This window comes from Colletotrichum navitas, assembly GCF_030913465.1.
Source record: "Colletotrichum navitas strain CBS 125086 chromosome Unknown LY79scaffold_7, whole genome shotgun sequence".
Taxonomy (NCBI): Eukaryota; Fungi; Ascomycota; class Sordariomycetes; order Glomerellales; family Glomerellaceae; genus Colletotrichum; species Colletotrichum navitas.
The window spans coordinates 708,620-736,106 of NW_026850553.1; the positions used below are offsets into that span (position 1 = coordinate 708,620).

General features: G+C 56.8%; 10 protein-coding genes across 10 annotated transcripts; 4 read left to right on the forward strand and 6 right to left on the reverse strand.

Moving 5' to 3' along the window:
• Positions 1 to 1,114: 1,114 nt before the first annotated feature.
• LY79DRAFT_507263 (FAD binding domain-containing protein) lies at positions 1,115 to 3,223 on the reverse strand (the record flags this gene model as incomplete). Its single annotated transcript, XM_060553811.1, has 4 exons — positions 1,115 to 2,077; positions 2,142 to 2,435; positions 2,493 to 3,115; positions 3,178 to 3,223. The coding sequence occupies 4 exons, from the start codon at positions 3,221 to 3,223 to the stop codon at positions 1,115 to 1,117; spliced, it is 1,926 nt and encodes a 641-aa protein (XP_060418553.1).
• A 3,699-nt stretch (positions 3,224 to 6,922) lies between these two features.
• Positions 6,923 to 8,266, forward strand: LY79DRAFT_356288 (uncharacterized protein). Its single transcript, XM_060552695.1, has 3 exons — positions 6,923 to 7,646; positions 7,715 to 7,939; positions 8,000 to 8,266. Exons 1-3 carry the CDS (start codon positions 7,109 to 7,111, stop codon positions 8,128 to 8,130), a joined length of 894 nt encoding a protein of 297 aa, XP_060418554.1. The 5' UTR covers positions 6,923 to 7,108; the 3' UTR covers positions 8,131 to 8,266.
• Positions 8,267 to 8,732: 466 nt separating this feature from the next.
• On the forward strand, positions 8,733 to 10,566 carry LY79DRAFT_507228 (uncharacterized protein; the record flags this gene model as incomplete). The annotated part of the gene is made up of 3 exons (XM_060553805.1): positions 8,733 to 8,920; positions 8,972 to 9,800; positions 9,862 to 10,566. The coding sequence occupies 3 exons, from the start codon at positions 8,733 to 8,735 to the stop codon at positions 10,564 to 10,566; spliced, it is 1,722 nt and encodes a 573-aa protein (XP_060418555.1).
• Positions 10,567 to 11,149: 583 nt separating this feature from the next.
• On the reverse strand, positions 11,150 to 12,802 carry LY79DRAFT_666583 (uncharacterized protein; the record flags this gene model as incomplete). Its single annotated transcript, XM_060563250.1, has 2 exons — positions 11,150 to 12,024; positions 12,727 to 12,802. The coding sequence occupies 2 exons, from the start codon at positions 12,800 to 12,802 to the stop codon at positions 11,150 to 11,152; spliced, it is 951 nt and encodes a 316-aa protein (XP_060418556.1).
• Positions 12,803 to 13,890: 1,088 nt separating this feature from the next.
• LY79DRAFT_507542 (major facilitator superfamily transporter) lies at positions 13,891 to 15,457 on the forward strand (the record flags this gene model as incomplete). The annotated part of the gene is made up of 4 exons (XM_060553839.1): positions 13,891 to 14,064; positions 14,128 to 14,142; positions 14,204 to 14,880; positions 14,953 to 15,457. 4 exons carry the CDS (start codon positions 13,891 to 13,893, stop codon positions 15,455 to 15,457), a joined length of 1,371 nt encoding a protein of 456 aa, XP_060418557.1.
• A 72-nt stretch (positions 15,458 to 15,529) lies between these two features.
• LY79DRAFT_587326 (leucine carboxyl methyltransferase) lies at positions 15,530 to 19,076 on the reverse strand (the record flags this gene model as incomplete). The annotated part of the gene is made up of 8 exons (XM_060560757.1): positions 15,530 to 15,982; positions 16,059 to 16,349; positions 16,436 to 17,086; positions 17,139 to 18,163; positions 18,223 to 18,584; positions 18,646 to 18,830; positions 18,888 to 18,923; positions 19,017 to 19,076. 8 exons carry the CDS (start codon positions 19,074 to 19,076, stop codon positions 15,530 to 15,532), a joined length of 3,063 nt encoding a protein of 1,020 aa, XP_060418558.1.
• A 1,312-nt stretch (positions 19,077 to 20,388) lies between these two features.
• On the forward strand, positions 20,389 to 22,003 carry LY79DRAFT_507421 (autophagy-like protein 18; the record flags this gene model as incomplete). The annotated part of the gene is made up of 4 exons (XM_060553827.1): positions 20,389 to 20,449; positions 20,540 to 20,694; positions 20,764 to 21,893; positions 21,955 to 22,003. 4 exons carry the CDS (start codon positions 20,389 to 20,391, stop codon positions 22,001 to 22,003), a joined length of 1,395 nt encoding a protein of 464 aa, XP_060418559.1.
• A 1,055-nt stretch (positions 22,004 to 23,058) lies between these two features.
• Positions 23,059 to 25,229, reverse strand: LY79DRAFT_507540 (dual specificity phosphatase; the record flags this gene model as incomplete). The annotated part of the gene is made up of 2 exons (XM_060553838.1): positions 23,059 to 23,366; positions 23,459 to 25,229. The coding sequence occupies 2 exons, from the start codon at positions 25,227 to 25,229 to the stop codon at positions 23,059 to 23,061; spliced, it is 2,079 nt and encodes a 692-aa protein (XP_060418560.1).
• Positions 25,230 to 26,488: 1,259 nt separating this feature from the next.
• LY79DRAFT_541094 (uncharacterized protein) lies at positions 26,489 to 26,902 on the reverse strand. Its single transcript, XM_060556913.1, has one exon. The coding sequence runs from the start codon at positions 26,817 to 26,819 to the stop codon at positions 26,652 to 26,654; it is 168 nt and encodes a 55-aa protein (XP_060418561.1). The 5' UTR covers positions 26,820 to 26,902; the 3' UTR covers positions 26,489 to 26,651.
• A 225-nt stretch (positions 26,903 to 27,127) lies between these two features.
• LY79DRAFT_541095 (uncharacterized protein) lies at positions 27,128 to 27,392 on the reverse strand (the record flags this gene model as incomplete). The annotated part of the gene is made up of 1 exon (XM_060556914.1): positions 27,128 to 27,392. A coding segment is annotated over one exon (192 nt), but the record flags the coding sequence as incomplete, so codon positions are not given.
• Positions 27,393 to 27,487: the final 95 nt, after the last annotated feature.

The window sequence follows — 27,487 nt, forward strand, 5'->3', positions numbered from 1 at the left end:
GTTCGTGACCGTATCCGAATGTCGTCGGTCTCGCCGGCGCGGGGGAGCTAGGTCTTGGTTTGCCGCTTGGGACGGTCTCCTCAAAGGAACCGAAGGAGCCGGTCTTCTCCTTGGGGCGGAAATGAGGTTAGCTGTGTTGCCGATGCTCTATCGACATGATCGTTAGCGAAAAAGGTGCGATGCTCAAGAGTTGAACAGGGAGCTTTCTAAAACAAGTCATGAGCGCAAAGGGAAACAGGCATGAAATGCATAAATGGGCGAAAACAAAGACGCCGGGGATTTTACAGTGCTCCTGGTTGCGCGGTCCAAAACTGTGGGGAAGGCGCGTCGCTGGATTGAGTCGTGGTTGTTGTCGTGATACGGTGGCCGTGATATGAAGTCGAGGCGAGTTGTATTATGCAAGGACCAGTCGCAAGACGAGGCGCGCGTCGGTCTGGTGGCCTTTGAAAAAGAAGACGCAGACGCTGCTAGACGGCAATGGATGCGAAGAGATAAAAAGCAATCGAATAGGGAGGCGCATCAAAGAATCGCACTGCAGAGGGAAGGATGGCGCGGTGGAAAGTTGCGAAATCCCCATCGGGGGGGTAGGTGCGATGGATAGGTAGGTAGTATGGGGTTTAGGAAAGAACGCCTGTAGTTTTTTGACAGCTCCAGAGGAAACAACCAAAGGAAATGAATGGGCTAATGGGAGAAGGTACCAAGTACCCTCCCACATCTTTCACTCAGGTACAGGGCACTGTGCAGGGGTCGCCCCACCGCCATGCATCCCTGAATATCTAGGTAGGTAGCAACCGGGAACGAAACCGTTTTCAGGAATAACAACTTGACCGGATTCTACACCTCAGAACCAAGCAATGGCGTCCAGTCCAGCATTTCAGCGCATTGCCACCATGACCAAGAACGCGGACAGTCACTCAACAGTCCTTGGTTTTGATAGACGATTCGGGTTATATTTTGGGTATTGCTATAAATGCAGTTGTACGGTTAGGGAATTGCACATATCTAGTCCGGTATCTAGGCCATGTCTTGCTCTGGGATACCGTTGAGTACCAAACCGGTTCGGTATACATCAAGGTAGTTCTATGGACACAGCATGCTTCCTTCTTCATAGGCGTTACAGTTGCGATAGCGTTGCTCCGAGTTTCTTGGTGCAGAACGCGCCAAAATATTCGTTGAGCGTGTCAACTGTGCTGCTGCCCCCCTCCAGCTTGGTCACCATACCGACGTAGCCGTCGGGGCGCACGACGACAACGCCGCCCTTCTCTTCGTCGAGCCCCATTTTTGCATGGGCTGCTGCCCCGGCGTTGGGCACACGGCGGTCCCACCTGTCGTCGGCGTAGACGTGCTCGCGGTATCGAGCCAGTAGCGCGGGCAAGTCGCGAGAAATCTCGATACTGCTTCGCTTGGCCGCGAAGATGGTGCAGATTGTGAAGAATAAGCTGTGCGGGTTGTGTTGCTCGTGGTGCGACACGCTCCTCACGTCGTCTCGGAGGTACGCAGCGAAGAACGATCGCTTGTTGTTCAGGTGCTTGGCAAAATCCTCGAGGGCATTGCGCGTGGTCGAGGGCTTTCCTGCGAACACGAAGATGCGGAACGAGCCGTTGAGCGGAATCTCCTGCTCGAGATGAACGACGTTGGCGTCGACGACCCTCGTTACGTCGGCGTTCATGAAGAGGCGTCCGGTGCGGAGCTTGGTGCCCTCGGGATGGATTAGAGGCGACTTGGCGCTGTGCGTCTCGGACCAGTTCAGAGCGTTCGGCTTGTACGCCACGCCGTAACCGCTCGTGAACTCGCAGGCCTCCTTGAAGGTCTGGATGAACTCGTTTTCGGACTGCTCCTCGGGGGCCGACGTGTCGGTGGCCGCTGCCTGGGCCTCGCTGGCTGCGTCGGGCCTTTGCGAAAATAGCTTGGCGTACTTATTATCGAAATCGAGCAGTGTCTCGGCCACGTCCCTTCGCTCCTCCTCATACGTCTTGAGGATGTCGCGTCGCGCGAAACCAGACTCCACCGCATGGATCTTCCAGGCCAGGTTCTGTGCATCCAAGAACGCCGTGTTCATGCCTTGGCCGGCCTTGGGCTGGTTGTTTTGTCAACAACGGGGAGCAGATGCTGGGACGGCGCAGGAACGGCGCAGTACTTACGCTGTGGGTGTGGCAGGCGTCGCCACCAAGAAAGACTCTCTGGTCCAGGGTGTACCGGTCGGAGATGCCTTGGCCGATGGGGTAGACGGAGTACCACTCGGTCCTCTCCCACTCGATTGAGTACGGCTGGAGGATGCGCTTGGCCGATTCCTGCACTTCCTGCTCGGTGGCCGTCTTTCGCGGGTCAAAGTCCGGGTCCGTCGAGGACGCGATCTGGATGTACAGGCGGACCATGTTGTCTTCGCGGGGGATGACCATGATGGACCCGTGCTTGCTGTGGATGGTGCATTTCATCTGCGAGGTTGTCAGTTACGGGTTCGTTGGCCCGTGGCCCTCTGCAACGTTGCTCACCTTGATATCGGGAAAGTCGGTCTTGACAACACCGTCCATGACACCCCACACGTGAGAGATGGGGTCCTTGTGCTTGATGCCGATCTGCAGCTGACTCCTGATGAACGAGCGGGCGCCTTCGCCGCCAAACAAATATTTGGCCCGTATCGTCTCCTGGGCGGTCCCATCGACGTGCTCCAGGCGGACCTCCACGGGGTATTCAGGATTCTTGGTCTCATCCGAGGTGAATCCTGTGATGGTCCAGGGTCGCTGGATCTGCACGCCGTTCTTGCTGAGGTCGCTGATGAAAACCCGCTCAATGTGACCCTGGTGCAGGAGGGTCGTGAAGGGATACCTAGCGTCGATGAAGTCGGGACAGCTGGCCCAAGTGCCGGTCCTGGAGATTCCACTGCCGGACTTGAGCGGGTCCCAGAAAGCCACTTCGTAAACCCTGGCGGGCTTGTGCGCCATGATGGCCGACTTGAGTCCCATGTTGCGAAGAAGGTCCAGAGAACGTGGCTGGATGCCGTCAGCTCTTCCGGTCGGCGTCGGCTCCGCCCGGTTATCAATGTGCTTGATCTTGTATCCCCATCTGGCCAGGATGGTCGACAGCATCAGGCCCACGGGCCCGGCGCCGACAATAACTGCGGACATGGGCGCGTCAGCGCGCGGCTCGACGATGTGGTTGCCAGGAAGAGGTCCTTACCTATATCACAAAGAGTGCTCGACTGGCGGTCGGGTTGCGTCTCCATATTGCAGGGTCAGCAGGCGCAAGGCTTGGTTTTGCAAGTGGCCAAGATCTCGTGGGGTCGAAGGGTGTAGGCAACGGAAGGGATTTGACAGTACTAGGGTATCACGAGGGAGTTCGGATAAAGAATGATCTTTAGGAAAAGCCGGCATCCAGAGACATGGGAAACATTGAGTAGGTTATATATCTGGCGACGGGTTTGTCTATCGACTGGCACGAACTTCCCAAGTGGGACACGGCTAGGAGGGACGGCTATGGTGGACAGCGGGGAGATGGTTCAATCAGCATTGACTTCGGGAGGCAGATTGGGGACGGCAACGCAAGCCGGGAACTCCAAAATCCCCGTACTGGAAGGGGGCCAGAACGGCTACGTGCCCAGCCAGACCCGTCAAACGCGCTGACCTGTCAGAGATAGAGGCAGACGGAGAGAGAAAAAGAGAAAGAGAGAGAGGCTGTCCATCAATCTGTCTGGTTCATCATCCCTGCATGGGGGGAGCTCAACCCAGACAAGAGGGACTCGGGAAGTCAAGTCGGCAAGTTTGGTGGTGGAACCGTGGACAATGGGCGCGCAAATTGCAGGCGAAAAGGCAGTTGGAGACGGCATCTGGTCCGGCGGGACCTCTGACCAGAGTGCCAGGGTCCCCGGATGAGGTAAGGCACACACTTCGCATGACTTCAAGCTCATTCGGTTGCCTTTTGGGGCTCTTGGAATTTGGAGAAGTCAAGTGCGGGGAAAGTGCTAACCACATCGAGCTAGCCTAGAGCACTTCGACCCGAGGACCCCAACCGAATTAGGTACGAGCCTTATGTAAGTAGCATATGCCCATTCCACGTGACGGTCTCTTCTCTGCTCAGACTCAGATTCGAGGGCCGTAAAGAGCTCACGTTCGCAGCTGGGTAACCGATGCGCCTTGGGCATACAGCCGCGGCGTCTGTTAACATGAGCTGGATGTTTGGGTTCGTCCAACTTTGAGCTGGAGCCGCCCACAAGGTCCACGAGATGACCGTCGTCCGAACTTCAGTTGCTTATCCTGCCTTTCAGAATGCGCACTCCGTCAGCCCATCACTAGCCTCCTCTTTTGATCCCGGCCATGCCTCAAGGCTAGGTGCAATGATCTCCCCGACAGTTTCATCGCCAGCCCCGTAGGCCTTTTACTATCGCACACGTATCCCTGCTAGGCGATACCGTTGCAGATTCTGCAACGCACTATGGTGGCTCCCAACGCGCTAGCCAACTGTCCCGAGACGGGATCTACCCAGCACGACATCGGGCCAAGGCGCGTACTCTCCTGGTGGACGACACCAACACCATCTGCCGGTTCTTTGCGAGTGACTCGTCCGGTCGGCCGGAGCTAGCTAGCGTCTGATGTTTCCCATGCTGGAGCACGTCCGTGGCCGGCGGGCCGGAACCGCCGTCTTGCGTAGCTGGGCCGTCAAATGAGTACAGGCCCGCCTGACTTTCGGCTTCTTGGCTTCAAGCGGAGATCAGTTGCGAAGCCAAAGAATTAAGACCGGTATGACGAAGTTGGCCCGACCCCATCGAGGGGCATTTGCGTCCAAAGTCTCCGAGAAGCGAAGTGCCGGAACTGCTTCCTAGAAGCCCGTTGCTCAGGTATGTTTGCCTGGATATGACGGTCGGTCAAGTGCCCTGGCGTATGCAACATCTGTAGATATCTGGAGCGGAAAGTACTTGCTCGGTTTCCTCTGTTTATATCTACTCGGTGAAGACAGGAGGGACGCGGAAGGAGGATATGCCGTAATACCCCTTCGCGTCGCGGTAGCTGCCTATCTTACTACAGTCGATGCCTTGCGGTATGGCATGTCCTTCCTTCCCTACCTATCTACTTAGGTAGGTAGGTATCTTTTCAACTCTGGGAAAGTTTCTGCCTGCCGCAGCTGCCTGTTTGGGCACGTGGCCTGCTATTGAGGGTCTCCTTTTCCTTCTCTCTAGACGCATCGAGTGTCTGGCCACCCTGATATCTGCGTTTCGGTTTCTTACGACAACAGCTAGACAGACAAACCTCTTGTTCGCAGCAGTAAGCGTCACCAAGAGCGGCACCGGCGCGCCGACTCGTATCAACCCTACAGAAACGCCGTGCTCAAGAACTGGTCTGTCTCCGCTGCCCGTTTCAATGTGCTACCTTACCCGATTTTCCTCACGATGCGCAATCGCCAAAGCCTCCAGACGTGGGTCGAGTCCATCCAGACCGCGGCCCAGGCAGACAATGAAGAATGGCGCCAAAGGCTTGCGGAGATGGCGGACACCCTGTCTAACCAGCCCTTGACGCGAGACGGGTATGACGAAGAAAGTAAGCCCCTCCATGGGTTGCTGTAGTCCGTCGTGGCTGCATGTGTACTGAGCCTTCGCAGAGTGCCGTAATGTTCTTGTTAGATACTGTGCTCACATTCCCCGGAATTATCAATACCGAGACGGTATTCAACTTGTGAGTTGGCTGCTTTCAGCCGTGTCCTGTTTGCTGGGACGACGAGTAACGCATTGATTGGACAGGTATTTTTGGTCCTACGTGAGCATCTCGGGGACGAAAACTTGGACCTGGCGGGTGGCGTGCTCTACGAGCTGATCGAAATCGACTGCGACTATTCGGATGACCCAGGAGCTGAATTTCAGCGCTGGAAGCACGACCACCTCAACCGACACGTGAGTCGGCCAACTGTTACGGCTTCTTCCTGGCCACTGACACGGTTAGCACAGTCAAACCTTGAACTACCTCATATACCCCACATGACCACAATTACCACGACCATACGACCTACGGTGAGTCTGGTACAGTGGCGGCAACAGCATCCGCAGCGATATCCCATTCGGTTGTCAGACTACTACCCCTCGAGCCGTGTGAGCTCGAACGAGCCGAGCTGCATCCGCAGTCGCAAGGTCTGGATGATTGACCACACAATGTACGTCTCTACCCGCGAGGGCGGGACCAGTATTTTCCGCAGCCCCAGCCCCAAAGAGTTACACGAAATGCAATGGCAGATCGGCACTGGTGGGGCGGGAAGGTTGGTCAAAAAGGAGCAAGTTGTCCCAGCCGCTCCACCACCCCAAGAGGCGGACACGAGCAACGGCAACGACATCACCGATATCGACGGAAGCCGGGTCGGCCCGGGTGCGAGGAGACCAATGTCTGTGCTCCGCGCTCTAGATAGCTTGTGCGCCCCAGAATCCCGCGGACGCCGGCCCGAGAACAGGCGTCGTGTCTGGTTTACCAACATTTTTGGTCTAGAGACTGTTCTGTCCTTGCGCGAACCACCTGATCTGAAGCCGGTACCGCTGCCCGAAGGTTGTGTGACGCCGCATCCGATCTTCGCCCGAAAGTTCTCCTTGGTAGCCGACAACCAGCCTTTGCCGCCTTCGCTCCCCCACGATATTATGCCTACCGCGGATATCAAGGCCAGGAGGCTCCTTGCGGATGCTGCGGTGCAGGGATTGATGGGTCCTTCCTAGGAGTTTCGCGGCCCGTTCACCCCTCAGCTCGGCTTCGATGGCGGGTTGGATCATTGCCAAGTCTTCTTTGGGCCTTCTGCTGCACCGCTCCGCGCAAACGGCCTAGCAGTCCACCACGGATCTACCAGTCTTTGCCGACAGGTCGACATTGAGCCTCCCGGGAAAACAAGAACTCCGAGGTCCCGTCGGGGTCACGATTGGTTTGGGCTGGATACCGTTCGCTCGGGTTCAGACCTACCGAACCACATCCCCCATACGCGAAGTGCAGGCGCTGTCAGCTCGCCGGGCACCGCCCGCGGCGAAGCGACGAGACGCGACTTCCAGTCTCATCCTGCGCCTAGCAACAACTGGTTTGGCCTTGATGGCAACGTGGACCACTGTGTCAACCCGGAGCCGTCAGAGGTGGCTCGCGTGCATCGCTGGAGCATGGTGCGCGGCCAATGCGGGTTTGCCGCTAAGCAAGACGGATCTCACGCGCCAGCGAACCTTGGCTCGAAGACTTTGGCCATCTGGTCTGCTGCCCGTCATTCAGAGCAACTGCCCAAATCGGCCAGCTTCTCCAACCCGGGCGGAGAGCGTAGTGTTCCTGATCATCGATGGCTGGTCGACGATGATCCAAGGATACACCCTGTCTGCATCGTCAATGTACAGACCCACAATCTGCGGCATGCTCCATCGCTCGATCAACTTCTCAGCCCAACTCTTTCGACCGAGCCCGCTGGTCCGATCCGGCTCCAATCTCGAACACCTCCTGATGATGACGGAGTGCAACAAGTCGCCACGGAAGCCATGCTCGGAACAGCCCGGGAGCTGACCATTACGAAGCAGCAGCCCGTCCTCCGCGACGTCGGACGGCCGACCTGTTCCAGCGGAATGGCCTCAAGCGACCGCTCGGGGAAGGAGTCTCAATCTGGGGCGACTTCGAGGCCGACTTCATCGTCGAGGCAAAACACCACCCAGTCTGGTAGGCATGCCCTCCCTCTGCTTGTCTGGCCAGGCCGGCGCTCTTGGCACTAACATGCGATGCTCAAGCACGGCATCAACCGTCGTTCTCGGAATTTTATGCCTACGTTGAAAGCGATTATTCTCTGCCGGGATCCGCCAATGGTTCGTGGGCATCCTACAATGACTATCAAGCGTCAGAGGCACGCAGCGGCCAAGGGGACACGCGATCAGACGCCGGGCTCAGTTGTGCTGGCGTATCTCCTCCATCGGGTCAAGGCCTAGATGGAAGTTCGACGTTATCGGGCCATTACTGTGAGTCTTTGGGCAGCTGACTATAAGAGCCGTGTACTTACTTTTTTGCTTTGTTTTTAGCTGGCGATCATGAGACTGGATTGGCTATTCCGAAGAATTGCAGTCCGCCATGTAGTGGCGGGGACTCGGCAATGTCAGGCGAGGACTATGAGGAGCATGATACCTCACAAATTCTCGAGGGAGGTACGTAGAGCGGTAGCATGCGCGGCGTTCTCTTACCTTGTCGTTGTTCCTCATCCCTCTTCATCCCGCCGCGTCCCGCCAAACCAGACTGCCTTGTTCATATGTTTCAACCAACAGGACCGAACCAAGCGTTGAACCCGGCCAAAGACCCGGTTGATTTAGAGGCAGAATTTCCGCAAAGAGGTAAGTCAACAGACGCGTTTGCCTCGCCCACCCATCCAGGAAGGAACCGCTCCTCTCGCCCCACCATCACCTTTTTGCTTTGCTTCATCCAGGTAACACGCTAAAAGACGAATTTTCTCTCACCACAGATCCCTCGCCATATCGTACCCGAGTCGAGGCTTGGATAGCAGAGCTTCAGGCGAACCAGTTCGAGGATCCCGAACTGGTCGGGCCGTTTCCCGGGCTTATCTTCCAGAAGCCTCTGTTCTCACCACCGCACACCGTCCAACAGGACGCGCCCAAGTTTGACGACGACTCGTTCCGCTCAAGGATCGGGCATCTCGTCGCATCGAGAGGCCGTCGGACATCGCGATCCGTGGGTTCTCGCTCCGTAAGCCGGCATCATACTCGAGACACAACATCAACAACGTCGACCGACCTCCCCATCATGATCCAGAACTCGGAGAAATCGGGAGGCCAACGCCGAGGGCCGGTGCCTTCTGCGATTAAAGGCAACTTCATTCCAGTCTCGCCCAGGAAGTATCGGTCGCCATCGCCACAGAAACACAGGGCAAACAAATCTGTTCAGATCAACCTGAACTTGACTGAGAATCAGGTGGACCGACTGACAGACGTGTGAGAAACAAAACCGAGATGATGCATAACTCTCAGCTGACACATTGCCAGATTCTCGAACAAGAGCGAGTCGCCATCCCGTCGCGGACGAGTCGACAACTCCAGTCGAGCCAGGTCGCCTGTACGAAATGACGACTTTGATTGCGCCCAGGCTCATAGAGGCATCGGCCACGGGGGTTCTCCCTTGCAAGCCCAAAAGGGCCGAAGCAGATATGAGATGCCCCTCCGCGAAAGTGACTCAACAACCTTTTCGGAGTTGATGCCGACTTCGAACCACAAAGCCAAGGGCTCTCTAGCGTCGAGTCTCGCCGAGCGCCGCCGACAAAATACGCCGACACCAGTCAACATCAATGACATCCGGCAACATGGAACTATTCTTGGCCATCCCGAGAGCGCGTCTCCTGTCCCACAGCCTATGACACCGGAGGTGCCGTCTCCCGCAAGCATCGAGCCGGTAGACTCATCCTCTATCTACTCTCAGAGCGAAGGCAGGCCAAGCCCCCTCCACCTCAAGAAGGACGACATCTCACAACACATTGAGAACGTGTTGCAGTCCTCCAGTGCCTGGAAAGATCCAAACATCCCAGCGCCGGCTCCTGGCATGGCCAGTTGGGGAGGAAACACCCAGGGACATGGTCCGCACAAGGGTAGACTGGAAGCCCTCAGGCAGCCGGTGATGGACGCCAGCCAGATGTACTCCCCCCTCAGACCCTACTTCGCCTATAAGGAGCTCCCTGTGCAGAAGATCGCCGGCAAGACCTTGATCGGGGAACAAGGGTGGCTCGAGCGGCCCAACCAATCCCTGGACCGCAAGAAGAAGGACAGCTCGCCCAAGAAACCGGGTCTTCTGGACAGCCTCAAAAAGATTGCCAGGGAGATGGTAGGCATCTTCGCGGCGCTCACATTCCAGAGCTCATAGCTAACAATCTTAACAGACCGAGGGCAAATCTTCAGGCCGAAGGCCGCGAGACACGGAGCGGGAGGGGAAAGTGCCGAGAGTCACAATCTCACTCGATCCTCGCGAGCAGAGCCTTCTTTACTGCGAGCTCGAGTTCCACATCAGCAACGCATTGCACAACTACATCACCAATGAACTGAACCATGGCCGGCTCAACCCGGACAAGCTCAAGAAGATTGCAGACGGATGGAACCAGAAGGGCCGCCCAAGAGTCGTGGGCTTCCGATACGACTTGGAGACGCAGCTCGAGCTTATCCACCTCCACATCGATGAGTTCCGGTTCTTCGGCCGTCGTCAGAGCAACCCATTGGAGATCGCCGGCCTGCTTCACGCGATGAAGGTCAACGCTCGGTCTTTGCGCATCCGTACCCATTGCCAGCCGGATTCCGTAATTGCCAAGCAGCTCGTCGATTCCCAGTCTCTCTGCAACACCATCGGATGCTCCGAGGCCCAGCAAATTGCCATTGCCGAGATAGCCCAGTTTTTCAAGGTCATTGTGGAGAGAGAGCAGGCCTACCGAGCACAGCTAGAGCGCGAAAGCGCAGCCCAGACGTTGCCGCATGACCAAGGCGACCGGCAATGGGAACCTCCGAGAGACCTAGCACAGGGTGTGGATCCGTACGGCGGTCTCCACCTCATACCCGAAGGCTACGACGTCAATACGGAGACTCTCCGTTACAACAACTGAAAGAGATATCACGATCTGACCTTCTCAGTGCTTCGTGTGAGGTAATGGGCATGGTGTCTTCGCCGGGGACCCTTGGACGCGAGTGGGATGGAGGGATACACGAACCACAACGAATGAGAGGTGGGCGAGGAGTCAGCTACAGGCGAGCTTGTCTTAGTGACAAAAGCCCTGCCCATGGGAGCCTACGTTCGAAGAGTCTGGCTTGCCTGGCTTCGGAATGGCCCTACTGCATCTTTCTCTCGGAGAAAGAGTCGGTGACGCGAGAAGGAGCAGTCGCCGCATGCGGGGCAGCAAATGATGCTATGATGTATGACTCTTTCTGTAGACATGAAAACGCCTTGTTAAGACGACGGATCAGGGACGACACATGATCACCGTTGGGGGACATGGAACGTTGGTGTCTGACATTGAACATGGATATCGGTGCCCGGGAAGAAACCCCCTCCAAACTGCCGCCGCCTGTGGGTTGCAGAAGCTTTATGACAAAGGTCTACGTAAATCATCAAGTCGTCATGCGGTCTTTAGGCAAAACAAGATGGAAACGAAACAAGTACAACTAAGACGAGACGAACCCCCAACATCATCAGTTCCTGTATGTGTATCGTTCTTCGCTCCTCAACCTCCCTGCACGCCGGTCGTCGTAAGGGTGGTCCCGAAAATAGCCGTCGTCCCACTCATCACGACGCCGATTGCGGGGACGTCCCCTGCCATGGTCCAGCTCGTGGTCCCTACCTGTGTCGTAGTGTGGGAGGTCACGCTCCCTCCCCCATTTTCTCTCCCAGGCCTCCTGCTGCTCTCTGTCCCGTTGACGAGCAACCTCGAAGCGTCTCTCGAGCGCGTTGGCGCCGAGGCCGCCGACGAGAGCACCGACGACGGTGGTTATCACACGCGCCTTCTCAATCTCTCGGGGCGACCGCGGGCGGTACGTGCCATTTTCCATCTCCTTGCGGTTGCGGGTCCGGACGGTGGCGTCGGAGACCTCGCGCGCAGCCAGCCCGCCAATGACGGCGCCCAACAGGCCGACGCCGATGCCGGAGGAGGACTGGGTAAAGGTGTTGTCGATGGCATGGCGGGCCTTGCCGATGGGGCTCCGGGGCCGCGAGCGGGATCGGGGTCGGCCCAGTGCGAAGGCCTGGGGAGGTAGAGAGCGAGGGCGATGGCGGGGATGGGGTGGGATCTGGAGGGCGTTTGCGTCGCGGGGCGAGAGCGGGGATTCGGGACCATAGTATGGGTAGACCGGAGAAGAGGCGTCGGCGGGAATGGCGCCCGAGACGTAGGGACCGCCAGCTACGGGAACATGCCCTCGGGGGTCCGGGTAGACCACCTGAATGGGACCGCCGCCACCGGAGTGGTATTCGGGGTAATGCTCCCGTGAGAGCGGGGACAGTTCGCCGTGGTGGTGGCTTGGGCTGCGGACGTAGTCGCCGCGGACTTCTCGCTCGTAGTACTTGGGCATGGCTGGGTTAGGTGGTGTCGCACGTGGGCGGCCAAGAGATAGAGTGGAATGGAACAACCCCGCTGACCTTGCTGCTGACAAAAATTCGTATGTCGGCCCAGAAGCCCGGGCAGCCAAGCAATGACCCTTTTGATGCAAAATGGTAACAAGAAAAATGTTTTCTGGTATGGCCAAGCGGAGTCGTAGGCGGAATGGGGAGGACGACCGCAGGTGGAAAGGCTGCGGAGGTCAAGACTCTCCCTTTCCAAGGCTTACTTTCTGTCGTCAACACCGAAGGAAAGGTTGTCGAGAGGGTGCGAAAGACGAAGTACTCTGGCCTAAATTCGTGGCAGCTTCAGCTCATGCAAGCTCGGTGCTAACGGCCGGGTCAAAGAGTCGCAGGAAGAGAATGGCCACAGATACAGACGCAGCGAGAGGTCACCAAACCGGACAGTGTAAGCAGCCGGCTATTGCCTGCACCGGGGCTGGCACGGGACGCGGAACGGCTTGGGGTAGAGTATATCTGTGCCGTTTGTGACGGAAATGCGTAGCCCCCCTGCCTGGACTGGTTGGAAGTTGGAGGCCCTTGGGTTTTGTTTCTGAAAGAATCGAGCGGGGTGACACCCGTGTCTCCTCCTTGGGATCTCGCCACAAAAATCGCGTTTCCTACGAGATGCCAGGCCAAGGTTCCCCTAATCACGAGGTGCGGTAGGTAATGATGTCACGCATGATGGTGGATTGCCTGGTGCGGGAGCTCGGGGGTGTAGCAGCGAGGCCGGCACCCAGGCCGGCACATAGCATCAATGGACTTTGCACGTCTTGGAACGTGCTGGAAGTGTGTCGCGCTTGTGTGGGTAGCAATGAGGATGGAAAACTGGCCTTGATAAGGAGCGAAATCGGCCAAGGTCGCCAATGGCTTGGGCAAGCTTCGAGATGTAGGATTGCGGAACTCGTCTGCACCTCCCAGGCTGAGCCTCATCCATATCGACCCACAGGATGTTTCGGCAATCGTTTTACTCTCCACGTCGCGAACTAAGCTGCGGAGGGCTGGCGCTGCTTGAGAGAAAAGCGAGTCAGTCAGAGGTGGCAGAACGATGTGTATGTGTGTGGGGGCTAGACGACCGCCAAAGCGTGGCTCCATCTTCCTGTTCTGCACGTGTACCAATGGGGAGCATGACCCTGTAAAAGCCCCCCTCATTGGCCTGATCCACGAAGCTTCCTGCTGGTGCGACATCAGCAGGCTTTTCACGATGCACTCCGAGACTCACCGGAGAGAGTCGACCTCCCGGTGTGAGACAAAGCTTCGCTAACACCTTCTGGCGTTGAAAATGAGCCGCCTCCTCTCACCCAATAAGGATACCTCGGCTGGCGAAGCTCACAGCCTGTTAGCGCTTGCGAAAGCCGAACATGCTGGAGGAAAGCAGTGCCGGTTACTGATTTACTGATACCCGGCCCCACAGCGGGGTACCGACTCCGGACATACACTAGTCTCAACCACCAACTATTCCTCACTCATCATTCCTCAACGCCACCCGCCGGACGGGAGCCTTCCTTCTCATTCGCGATATCGATCGGTCGCCCGTGCCGGCCTGGCTAACCATCGGCTGCATGCCGCTTCAGAAGAACACGAGCGGCCCACTACGGTGTCCCGACGCCATTGGGCAACCTGTGGCCCCCAAGCCCAGCGACCGCTTCGTGCTGCATCAGCCCCACCAGTATTGGCAAGTCTTGTGGATGACACAATTCGCCAAGATACATTTCATCCGACTTCCTGTTACTCTTTTTTCTTCTTCTATTTCTCTGTGCCGGCACAACACCAACAACGACAACAACACCCACCAAGAGGAACCCAGCGTTCGAGTATCGTCCCTCCCGGTCTCGATTGCGCCATGGCCGATAAAGCCGTTGTAGCGCCTATCCTGGGCGTGGCCGAGGAAGAAAACCCGTCCACGCCTCGCGAGGAGGGACTGGAGAGGTGGAACGGAACTCGCATTAACTCGTATCGGTTCTTTGTAACTCTCTGGAGCTTCATCATCATGGGCATGAACGATGCCGCCATCGGTGTAAGTTCGCCACCCCGTCTGTCGGAGGAGACCTACGACCGGTGACTAACAGCTCCTGTGTAGGCACTGATCCCATATGTAAGTCTACGAGGCTGAGAGCCGGCCCGAGGAACTCCTATGGCTAATGTTATTCGTCCAGATTGAAGCTTACTACAGCATCACATACACCGTCGTGGCCCTGCTCTTTCTATCGCCGTTTATCGGCTATCTGATGGCGGCCCTTTCCAATAACCTCATCCACCACAAGTTCGGTCAGCGAGGCGTCGCCGTGCTGGGCCCCGTCAGCCGCATGGTGGGCTATATTCCCCTTGCCCTTCACCCTCCGTACCCGGCCCTTCCTGTAGTCCTGTTGTTTGCCGGTTTCGGCAATGGTCTCGAGGACAGCGCCTGGAACGCCTGGATCGGAAACATGCAGAACGCTAACGAGCTTCTTGGGATATTGCACGGCGCCTATGGCCTGGGGGCCACCATCGGCCCGCTCGTCGCCTCGGCCATGGTAGCCAGGGGCCAGAAGCTGTCGTGGTACACCTTTTACTACGTCATGATCGGCGTGACGGTAGTTGACTTCTTGGTTGCCACGACGGCTTTCTGGAAGGCCACCGGCAGAGTCCACAGGGAGACTCACCGGTCTTCAACTGGGGAGAAGAGGACGACCACAAGGACGGTGCTGAGGGAGCCCATTACCTGGCTTCTGGCCCTGTTCCTGCTGGGTTATGTCGGGGCCGAGGTCAGCCTGGGTGGTTGGATTGTCACCTTCATGCTGCGCGCTAGGCATGCCGAGCCTTTCCTGGCCGGCGTTACGGTGGTATTGTTTTGGTAAGAATCCCGTTCTCTGCTCTGGGAGCCGACTACTGGCCGCGCTCTTTGTGTTAACACCTATTGTCCCAGGCTAGGGCTCACCATAGGCCGGGTCTTGCTGGGATTCATAACGGGACGGATAGGAGAGAAGCGCGCCATCGCCATCTACCTGCCCATCTCCATTGCGCTCGAGCTACTCTACTGGCTGGTTCCCAACTTTGTCGCATCCGTCATATTCGTCACTTTTCTCGGTTTCTTTCTTGGACCCCTGTTTCCTGCTGCTATCGTCGCCGCGACCAAACTGCTCCCCAACGACTACCACGTCAGCGCGATCGGCTTTGCCGCCGCCTTTGGCGGGGGCGGTGCTGCCATTTTCCCGTTCGCCATCGGGGCCATTGCACAGAAAAAAGGTGTTCAAGTGTTGCAGCCCATCATCCTGGCCATACTGGTGTTCATCCTACTACTGTGGCTTTGTCTCCCTGGAGGTATGAGGCGGGGTGGGCTTGAAAGGGCGAGAGAAAACCAGGAGGGCCTGGGCAATGATGTCAAGGGATTCTTCAGGTGGATAAGCCGGCGGCTCAGGCGGTTGCCGTAAGGCGTTCACGGTTGAATGTACGTAGACCCAGAATGGCCTCCATGGCTTCGCTCGACTGTCTTTTTTATTACTCTATAGACTCGTTGTGGACTGTAGCAGTTCATCCGCTAAGCGCCGTATGTAGAACTCCCGAGCGTCCGGGGGTAGATTACTGAAGCTGCTGCCGACGCGGGCGATATCCTGGCGCCCCTTCTCATAAGCGGCTAGGTCGCGGTTCCCGTAGACGTCCCTCCCTGTCGAGTATCCCCTTTCCAGGTTGCGGAAGAAAACATTGATGGCGACGCTCATGTCGGACGTGGGTGTGGCGGTGTGGAGCCAGAGTGGCGGGAGGAAAAGAATGTCACCAGGCCCGACGACAGCCTCGTGCGGATGGACACCTCTCAGAGAGCCCGCGTCGAGTGACGAGAAGACGTCGACACCAGAGCTCGAAGCGCCTGGGGCAAAGGACAAGTAGGATACGTCTGAAGGGGGGAAAAGGATCAGACGCTTGGAGCCGCTGACTTGGACGTACACATTTGCCATGACCTAGGTACGGTGGTGATGTTAGAAATCTAGGGCGCCGTATCCATGTCCATCACGGGCCGTTTCGGGTCCAACTTACGTCGTAGTGCAACCATATGTTTACTGGGCCGGAGATGCGCAACACGGAGCTGAATGAGTTTTTGTCCACGAAGCCAAGCTGAGGTGGCAAAGCAAAATCCTTCGCCAAAGACGGGTAATCATCGGCGAGCTGGGTGGGGAGGCTTGACGGCTCTTCCCTGGAAAGTGCCCTCAGATACAACCGCTTCCCGTCCTGAGCTTGCCTGATGAACTCTCCAAAGCTCTGGGTAACATAGCGGAAGTTCTTGGCGGTGAAGTCCATCTTCTCAGTGGTGGACTCGTGTACAGAGACCTGATGCGGTTCGTCAGTTTGGCTCATGAGGACAACACCATAACTATCTTCCCCTCCACTCATGGTGCTTCCTGTGGATTGCAGACCTTGCGATCGGGGCCAACACTGTTGATAAGGTATTCAGCCGACCAAGCGGACTTGCAAGGACCGATGTCCGACCCCTCAATGACGACAGGTTTGCCTGCTTCGAGTAACTTTTGGAAATGCTCCGCGGTCTCGATTTTAACACGAGGAACGACCTGCCTCTCGACAGGGGCCCATGACGCGGCGGCATTCTCTTTGTTGCCCGCCGTGATCTCCACCGCTGCTAGGTACCTTACTGGCTCGGGCTGTGGCAACGGAAGCAGTATGTCACTCTGGGGTGAAAGCCGGTCGACATCGAAGTGGAAGGCGTGACTTCCCACCGCCCAGTACGTCCCCATCGAGAAGCACGTCGCGCCGCCGCCGACGATGGCAAAGTTCCCCTCTCCGTAGGACACGACGGAGGACCCAACAATGAATGGGCGTACTACGCCGGAGCTCTCTGTGCCGTTGAGCCTGGCAACCACGTCGATATGACCTCCCGTCATCCTGAGAACAAGGATGTCGTCTGCCGAGGGAAGTTGTACGTCTTTGATCACGCCGCCCAAGAGAATGACGTACCCGTTCTTCGACTGTACAGCGATGGATCCAAACCTCGAAAGACTGCTGGGAACCCGCTCGTCTTGAGGTATCTGTTGCACAAATGCCAGAGAGGGCTGTTTGAGACTGTAAGCGCTTGAAACTATCCAATGCTTGCGACAATCTTACCTCGGTTTCGGACAGATCCAGCTTCCATGTGTGGATGTTCTGGTTGATTGTGCCATCCTCAAGATTACCTCCAATAAGAAACCCCTCGAAAGTGCGAGGTCCTTTACTGCCTGTGCAGACAAAGGTGGCGCCGTACAGCGAAGACGGCGCGGATCGTGTCCTGCACTTGGACCAGCCCTTTGTGGGGTCGAAGAGGAGGTATTCGGCCGATGTTCGGAAGTGATTCGTCTTTCCACCGGCCAGCAGGGCGAGAGATGATGAGCCCAATCGAGTGACAGAGTGCCTGAAAAGGGGAGACGGAAGGTCCTCTACTCGCTCCCAAGTATTGAACACCTTTTTGAAAAGCCAGCAGTCCTTGAAGGCGGTCGATGGTGATGCACGGCCACCTGCCAAAAGAGCGCCGGCACTGCCCAAGTCTGTGAGGGTGTGACAGACCCGCCCCGACGGTCCCTTTCTGGGTGAACAAGATGCGACAGGGTGGCTGGAAATCCGATACAAGTCTTCGGAGTTGAGTCGACCGTTGGGACCTTGTCCGAAGTTGTGCGAGATGAGCGCCTGCCCGTCTGGGTTCTCGATGAGCATGGCAGCGCCAAACCGTCGATGTCCTCTGCCAGCCTCGTATACGCTTGTGCTCATGGGGGACTGGTAGGACTGAACGCTGAGTTCCGCTAGAGGCCTGGAGACGTGCCCGTCGACTTCGGGGTGGGAGGTGGAGGCGAGCATGACAAAATAATGGCTGGCGAAGAGTGCAAACTCCTCCCACTCATCAAAGGCTTCGACGGTGTCGAGGGCTCTCCTCTCAGCGGCAGTCATGAACAGATCATCAGACCAAGTCTCCCAGAGTGTCCAGCTCTCGGTCGACGGCCACCCGAGAGACTCGAAACGCTTCTTCTGGCTAGCAACGGTAGGGTAACGGTGGACCGATTTCAGTCGTGTATTGAGCTTATCGAAATGCTTGAGCATTGTGTGCGCGAAGGGATGGTCGGGTCCATCCGGCAGGATTTGTTCCAGCAGACAGAATTCGGCTGCGTGCCTGGTCAGAACATCGACTCCACGAGAAGGGCCAGAAGTAGTAGCACTTTACCATGTCTGAAGGCGCTTGCCCAGCTAATCACTCCATCAGCACCTTCGGTATCCATGTAGGTGATGGAAACTTCGGCCACAAAGAGGAATTCCGTGTTGGAAATGTCGAACAAGGTATCCAGGCACCTCTGCAGAGTTGCCAGCTGCCGAAGATCACAACCTACCTGACAGTATCTTTGGCTCTTGAGGACAACAGGGGAGTCGTGGCTGACCTCCCAGGACCCCAGGAGGCCCTGCAACTCAGGGGTTTCAAGGACGATCTGACGCTTCTTCCGAATGAGATCCGGATAGTCGACGTCGACAAAGGTGACGTCCCGGCATGATTCGGGATAGCGGACCTCACACTGCCAGGGCAAGACATCGCTAATGACACAGACTCAGCTCTGCAACGGTTACACGGGCAGTTCAGAATACGAGACCTTACCTTCCGCAGCCAAGGTTGACGACAACCTTTTTACGGAGCGAGGGTTTCTGGAGAAAGCGGTGCACGAGAGTATCAATGACTTTCAGGCGCAGGTGGTAGCCCCTGTTGATGAGGGGAGCCCTTCGCTGGAACTTCTTGACAAAGAAACGGAAGTAGTGCGGCTCATCGGGATAGTAGAGACGTTCCTTGGTACGATAAGCACTCTCTTATTGGCGAGCCAGGTAGGTGAGAACAGAACATACCACACTTCGTTTCGAAACTATCGAACTGCTGTTTGTCTAGTTGCAGGGGGGTGTGAGCATTGCGTTATATGACAACCCGAGCTGCGGAACGCGATAGCTGTTGGGTAAGGGCGTCGAGATCCAACTCACAGCCATAATGAGGTCGTCCAAAGCTTGAGTGCCACGACCCTTTTGAGCCGAGGGTGCCATCCTGGGCGGGTTGGGACTCACGTCGCTCACAGGGCAGGTTTGGATCTAAGATGGGAGTCTGTGGAATGCGACGGCACAAGTCCTGACAGAGGGGCGCTGCCAATTTTTTTCGGTGTCGAGGACAATTTCCAGATAGGGAAAAACCCCCAGGAGAAACACACACACACAAGTCATTATGGGGTCAAACTCCAAGCCTCCATTACAATCGTCCGGACGAATTTTCTTGCGACGGATACCGTCTTGTTGTGAAAATAGCCTCTGGAAGTTTGGTCGAGTGAGACCTCTCGCATCGTGTATAAATCAATCAAGCATTTTCCAGAGGCCCAAGGGATCTATCTCATCCAAGGGCTAACCTCTCACCCTATTGTAGTTGTGTCTTTTGCTGGTTAAAGGGCAGCCCGCCCTCTTTCGATTCCCTTATCGATAAGACATGGTGGGAGGTACCTGGGTCATCTTGCGTAGTGGGTTTCCTAACCATCTGCTCCACGGAAGCTGCCCGGCGTACCAGCCACACGTGCCACTTCTGCCGCACGCAGACACTCTGCTGCAGGTGCTTTGCCCGGTGCCCTCCAGGCATAGGACGCTGGGACAACGCGATTACATAGCTTCCCCGCCGCCCCCACTGGATTGGGATTGGGGGGCCGCCCAGGTCCATGTCTCCTCCATTCACATCCACTCTTCGCTGAGAGAGCTACATCAACCTTGACCTTGCTTGACCCGACCTCACCTTCGCCCGCACTGCAACCGCAACCGCTACCGCTACCACGACCGCACCTCTCACCTTCTGCTCCTCGCCGGGGGCGCCGCCCTGCTCCACAACTTCAACCACACTCTGATCGGTACTATTCACTCTCCTTTCGGCCGTTACGCCCTCGAGACCTCTATCGCCCCTCTGCCGGACTTGCTGGCATCCAAAGTTCGTTGCGTGCCGACCACCCTCAGTGATCCGCCCCGAACCAAGCAGCTGATCATATCCTGAGTGTGTTGATATCTGATCCGAACCCCACCGCCGTACATCGTACACGCCATCATCTCTGGTCCCCCGTCTGTTGACTGTACCACCGATATCTCGACTGCTCGCTGCACTGGGCCCTGATATCCCGCTGTCTGCAAACAACTCGTTGAGACCTCATTGCGACGACCAAGCGTTGCGGGTATCCCAGTCTGCGAAGTCCACCCAGAATCACCACAGTGGTTGTTCCTCATCTGGTCCTCCTTCAAGCCGGCGCCGCCCGGGCGACACAGAATCCTGCTGTTCGAAAACCCGACTGAGCACATTACACGCAGCAAGTCGCAGTCCGAGCAGCGCATCATGGCGAACACCGCTCTTAACTTCATTACCTTCAACCAGGACCACAGCTGTCTGGCTGTCGGTATGGATCCCCTCCGCGCGCACGCTTGTCTTCCGCTACGTCGGGTTGCAGTTCTGGGCTAACGGGCTGGCTCGCTCTACGCCCCAACAGGCACATCCAAAGGCTTCCGAATCTACCACACCGACCCCTTCTCCAAAATCTTCAGCAGCGACGATGGAAACATCGCCATTATCGAGATGCTGTTCTCGACCTCTCTTGTTGCCTTGATTCTCTCGCCGCGACATCTGATAATACAAAACACAAAGGTGGGCGCTTCCCTCGCCGTGCACTCGACCCCTGTAAGAGGGATCCAAGCTGATACTGACGTTGACTAGCGGTCTTCGGTCATCTGCGAGCTCACCTTTCCATCTGCTGTGCTTGCCGTACGTTTGAATCGCAAACGCCTCGCCGTCGTCCTCGAGTCCGAGATCTACCTTTACGACATCTCCAACATGAGCCTTCTCTTCACGATCCCCACATCTCCGAACCCAAGTGCCATCTGCGCTCTGTCGCCCTCCTCAGAGAACTGCTACATCGCGTATCCCTTGCCGAAACCTCGTGAGGAGTCAGGCGACAAACGACCAGCTCATGCGCCTCCCCTGTCAACATATGTTGCACCCACGTCGGGGGAGGTTCTGGTTTTTGACACGCTCACCCTGAAGGCCGTGAACGTCATCGAGGCGCACCGCTCGCCCCTCTGCTGCATCTGCCTCAACAGCGAAGGGACGCTTCTGGCGACAGCGAGTGAAACCGGCACCATCATCCGCGTCTTCTCGGTCCCCGGAGGCCAGAAGCTGTACCAGTTCCGCCGGGGAACCTACCCGTCCACTATCTACAGTATGTCCTTCAACCTCAGCTCTACGCTTCTCTGCGTCTCCTCGACGTCCGACACGGTCCATATTTTCCGCCTTGGGGCTCCTCCGCCGGGGAACAACTCGGCCGCAGCCGCCGCCGAGCCGCCGGCATCACCTCGCCAGGATCGCTGGTCTAGGTCGCGCAGTTACGACAGTGCCAACGAGTCACCTGTGGGCAGTGCAGCGGGGTCTCCGAGAAGCGATCTGGCAGAGCCCGCCGGGCCGGGGAACGGCGGCGGCAACGCGCAACAGGTCAACAGGCGTCAAAGCGGTTCTTTTAGCAGCATGCTTCGGCGCTCGTCGCAGATAATGGGTCGCAGCGTGGCCGGTGTCGTTGGTTCGTACCTGCCACAGACTGTGACCGAGATGTGGGAGCCCCTACGGGACTTTGCCTACATCAAGATCCCAAAGTCGTCCAACTCGCCGACGGGACCGGTACGAGGCAGTAATAACGCAGGCGGGTTACAACTGCCCAGCGGCCCGTTACGAAGCGTTGTGGCCATGAGCAGCAGCAGCCCTCAAGTAATGGTTGTCACCAGCGACGGCGGTTTTTACGTGTACAACATCGACATGGAGCACGGCGGGGAAGGTTATCTGGTGAAGCAGTTCTCGTGAGTCGCCCGCCTCTCTTCGGTCGCGTTACCCCTGGCCGCTAACTAGTTCCTGTGACAGAGTGATTGATGGTGATGACAAGCTGGACGCGTCATCATACGGAACGTAAAAGCGTTGCTCGCCCGCTGGAGTGGGGGATGTTGTTGGTGGACATGGTACGGTACGGTCATGATTGCTGAAATCGTGTCGGGAAGGGAGGAAGGACAGCTCTGCATTAGGAGGCGTTTGGCCACTCTTTACATTCTTCTTTTCTGTTTCACCCTCCAGTTACTCGTGAGAGGGTTTGATTGGCTCATGGAGAAGGGGTCTACAGCACCTTGCATTCTTGACCTGCGTAATGTGAAGCTACTATACACTTCTCAGGGCTCAACTGTTAATAAATGACCAATAAACACAAACCCCCTCCCAAAAGCGCGTCTGGTGTGTTTTAAATCGGCAATTGGACCTAGCAAATATTTGACATGAAGAGGGGTCAAAGATACCAGCTGGGAGATCACGGGGGGATCAATTATCACGAAAGATGATGAACAAGCAGGATATCATACGGCAACCGTGCATATATTATCAGAAACCGTATTCGGTATTCAGGCGTCGCCTCTCTCCAAGGGCTCTTCCTCTCTCGCCACCAAAAGCATTGGTATTGTCGTTAGTCATTGCCAACAGCCATGTGTGGCTGAGCCCTTTTGAATCCCCCCTTTTGAACGATTGTGCGACATGGCGAGGCAAGATCTTCTCCGAGTTTCCCAAGAACATTTAAAGCCCAACCAAGCGTAAAAGAAACCATGCGCCTTTCCTGTCAGTCAATCCCCTTTCCCGAGAGACCCCAAAGTCCAGTCAATGAATGAGTCCGATGGGTCGAAAGCACCATTCCGTCAAATCATAAGTTCCGCGCAGACCATGCCGTGTGTGAGATTTGCTGCTCCTCCAGAGAACATAGCTAGAAGGGTTCCTGCGCCAGGACGCTGGTGCTCCTGTCGCTGTTCCATCTGCCAACCATTATAATGATGCATCGCAGATGCCACATGTGATAATAGGAAGCATCCCACGATCAACGTGGCCAAGTAGATGGCTATTTTGAGAATTCGAAATAAAAAGATTGGTCGAAGTGGACCAGCGTGGAAAATGCGATCCTATGTTCAGTCGCCGAGGGTTCGTCTGCTGCCATCATCTAGCGTACGGACGATTCATGAGCGCGATCTCGCGAGTGATCTCACCCCATTCAAGCTCCCGCTTGATGCCCGCCGGGCCGTTCTTCTTCACCTGGTTTAGCTCTTCCCACTTGAGAAGCTCATAGGCGAAGCGCAGGTGAGGTTGGATGATGACGTTGAGCCTGCGGGCTCGGACGAAACAGTACGCCCTAGGGAACGAGAGGCATTGCGACCGCATCACCTCGGCAATACATATGGTTGCACTCCGCGATACGCCGACTCGGCAGTGCACCAGCGTGGCTGTACCATTCTGCCGGCCACGATCTAGAGGTGAAGCGGGTCAGCACCATTTCTGCATTGTGCAACGCGCGCCCTCCTCTTGGGGGGGGGGGATTTGTTGGGGGTTGCCGGCTTACCGATGAAGTCGAGGCATCGCTCAAACTCGTCTGTCAGGGGGTCGATGCCATTATCTTGTACGCCTTGGACAACGCAGACGTTTTCCGGGCCCCATTGTTCCAAGTCGCCTTCCCTCCACATCGAGGTCTCACCAACACTGAGGATCTGACGAATTCCCAGGGCCCTCAGGAGGTCGGGGTTATTTGCATGACCAAGGTTGCCGAGGTACATGTAATCAAGAACCCGACTGGGCAAGGAGCCGTCCAAGCCGGGCAGCCACGACGGCTCCTTGATCAAAGCCGTGATTTCACGAAGGCCCTTTCCCGAGTGAAGGGGCGACTCATGAAGCAGGCGGGCCTCGATACACGTGAGAAGAGCTACGTCAGTAGGGTAGGCAAAAAAGTTGCGCTTCTTGCTAGTGTGTAAGTGAAGCCAGGCATCAGCGATGCCCTGCCCAGTGCTGTAGCTGAAATAGGCGATTCCGAGCATGGTGGACTCTGTGTATCCGTCGGCGCAGTGAATGAGAATCTTCCTTGGTCGTAGGTTCACGAGAGATGAGCCGCCCTGCTCATCCATGTCGGTGTCGCCATCTACGTCGATGCCGGGTCCGCTTGTCACCGGAAGCGTACCGTGGGCTAAATGGTAAATCCACTTGCAAGTTTCCAGGATACTATCGGCTTCGGCCTGTGACCATGTTGGCGGCAGGATGCTCCCAGATGAGGGGAAGTCAATGTATGGTCGTTGAGCAGGTTCGACTCTCGACACTGCCAAAGCGCGCAGCGTGGACGGGTTCAGCCGGCCAACGTCGCTGCATTCGATGAGGACGTCGAACTGGTCTTCCTCGCCGGATGCGGGGTCCGGTGTCGGGCCCAGCCAAACATTGTGGGATATTTCCGAGGCCTTGGTCATGTTGCACATTTCCTTGCGCTCCTGGTGGAAGAAGTCGAGGACGTTGCCGGTAAGTCGGCCTTGGGCATCAACGGCCACAATCTCGTTGTGGTCTTTTTCGAAATGCTCAAACGGGGCCACGCACAGAAAGGTGTTGTATTCCGGGATGGTGTGGCCTTGCGTCTCGTGCCGTTGTCGCCAGCGAAGCTGTGCCGTGGCAATATCGAGACCGAGTTTGCGAACAGCCTCGTCTTCCTCCCCATAGACGACGATATCCGAGATCATGGCGGCCTTGGCAGCCTGAATCTGGAAGTTCCTGACGCAAAAGCCATCGCGGGGGTCAACATCGAGGAACTCGGGGGCCGCGGTCAGATGAATGAACTCCTGCGGGGCGATGGCACCCTTGAGACGGGCAACACTCAGATCGCCGTCGGCCTTGACGAGCGTGACCCCTCGAACGCAGGCGGGCGTCTTCCGGAGAGAACGGTGGCGGGCGATAAAGAAAGCTTGTTGGATATGGTTATGGGGGTGGAGCCCGTGGAACCAGGGGAAGACTTGATTTGGGTCCGGCAACGGCTGGCGGGAGATGTAATCCAGGGCAGCAGCAACGTCGGCGGGGCGGATTGTGTAAACGGCAACGGGTCCAGATTCGTACCTGGAGAACTTTGAGGGCGGGTACAACAGCGAGGACTGCTGAGCCGGTTCGTCGTCGTGGGGAGGAGACGGCGGCGGAGTGTTGGGCTCCTCTGCAGGAACGGGCCCCGGTGGACAGACGGGGAGGTGCTTGTTGGGGAGGGGAACTTGGGCGGTGCCGATGGGCTCGAGCGATATAGAGGGAACGGCGCTCACCGTCGATGTTGGACGATGCGGGAGAATCGGCCTCGGAAGGGCAATTGTCGCCATCTCGAGCAGCAGCTTCTGCGTCCTCGGCGGGCTGTGAACGACAATGAACTGCTAAGTGTTGTTTATCGACGACTGGTCGTGGGATTGGGACGGGCGATGCAGCCAAAGCCACTGACTGAGTTCAGGCGTACAGACGGGCGGGGTGGCGGCTTGTGCTGTTTCTCTACCCGAGTATCTTTATCTGGAACCCCGAAAGATTCGTTGTCGGGAATAAAACTGGAAACTACAGAGAGCTGGGATGAGACGATGGAAGCGAGCAGTTGCAGAGAGGACGTGGCGTCCAGCTCGTCTTCCCAAGAGTTGTTGAAGAGAAAAGGAAGGGGGTAGGGCGTCTGTCACTGCAGATGGGTTGGGGTGTAACACGGCACCACACCGCACACTGGGAGGGGGAGAGGGGGGAGAGGAAACGCACTCAAGCCAACCGGGCTGGGCTGGGTGATTTGGATCGACTTGGTGGTGGTGGTCGATCCTTATCGCGCATGTACCCCAAACGCAACCAACAGTGATGCCAGCGCCAGCGGCAAAGAGGCAGTAGCGCCGGTTCGTGATAAGCGGCAGCGCCTTAGGTGGGTCTCTTGTAACGACAGGGACAATGATAACTAGATGCCAAATGTTCCCAGACGTGAGCCGAGCTGATACCCTGGTGCTCGTTACCGCAAGTAGGCAGACCGAAATAGGTGGTTACGCGAGGCCTTGTAACACCTGATGACGACGTTTCCAGGAGAGAGCAGCAGTAGGTAACGACCAACGGTGAGGGGTTCAGGTGAAGATGAAAAGGAGAAGAAATGAGTCGGGATGGCTGCACATTAAAACGGCAAAGGGCACAAGGTTTGGTGGAGTAGCAGTAATGGTCGTCGTACAGTGCCGCCTATGCAGTTTGGGAGGAGGGATAATAGAAGGATGTGAGTGTGAGCAGATGCACCTCACCCAAGCAAGACGTGCTGAGTATGGAAGGGGAAGAAGCAATGTGGACTACCTACCTACCTACCGGTACCTACTAGTACGGAGTAGTAGGCCTGCGATTTGGATCTTGGCTTGGAGCACGGTCACCCTGCGCTCCCTTGGGGCTGGTTAAGTACCCTAATGCATTTGTAGGAAGGTAGATACCTACCTACTGAGGTAGAGGCAGATACGTGTGTGTGGTATCACTCGGGATCAGTTAACCAATGCGACGGCTGCCACCACCGCCCTTGGTAGCACACATCTTGTTTAAATAGCGATGGGGCCAATGGTGTCGATGGTGTCGACAAACACTCATCGTCTTGCCTGGTGCTGCGTAGACTGTGGAACGAGATTGTTGACCCCCCCTCCCCTCCTCATAGCAGTCGGCTCGGCAGAGTACTCCTGCCGCCCTAGCTCCCCGAGTAGTCACCCCAGATCCCCTAGCTCATGACGCCCAGTGGAATCGCCGGTGTCGCGACATCAGCCAAGATAACGACACCACAGTGAGTGGGCCAACACAAACACAACTGGACTGCTCAAAGACAGGAAGACCCCCGGGCCGGGGGAGGCCCTGCTGGCCTTGGGAGGACCCAGCAGACGACAGGTGGGGGAAGGCGGGGGTTTGCAGGACAAAGTGTGGTGTCGCATTCCAGGTGGAGAGTTACGGGGGCGTCGGCGCTAGCGCTGCTGCAGCTGCATTCAGTGATTGTAGCGCCGTTCGCATTGGGTGCCACAGTATCCGCCATGCACCACTACTATCGCGCTATCAATACACTACTATACACGGCGAGAGCATGCAATCGACGACCCCGATGGGATCACATCACTCGATCGCCTTTCCCTCCCCATTGAGAGCGGAGACCGTGTAGGTCTGGTGAAAGTGACCATGTTCGAAGCCGTTGATCACGCCTTTTTACAGGAAACGCACTCGATCGGTTCGCTCCTCTGCACATCACATCCACACCGTCCATGCTGTGAAGGCCCCAAGAAGGCACGACGTCTCGTGCCACTCAGTCTCCCTCATTCACATTAAATCCATCCATCTGTGGGAGAGAGAGAGAGAGAGTTCCAAGACGTTGGCCAATCCGGGGCTCCACTCTGCCATGCCATGCGGGATGAGGGGATACCGTGCACGAGCCAAGCGGGGTCGCGAGGTGCGTGTCCTGACGGCATGCATCCAGTTCACGCCATCCTTGCCTGTCTGGCCTTCTTGAAACATGCAGAGTGGCAGCAAGAGACTCAGTGCCCGCCTCTGCATCTTCTTCCTGCGTTTGTGTCCGCACCCGCAACCCGCCATTGTCGACGCTCTCTGTGTA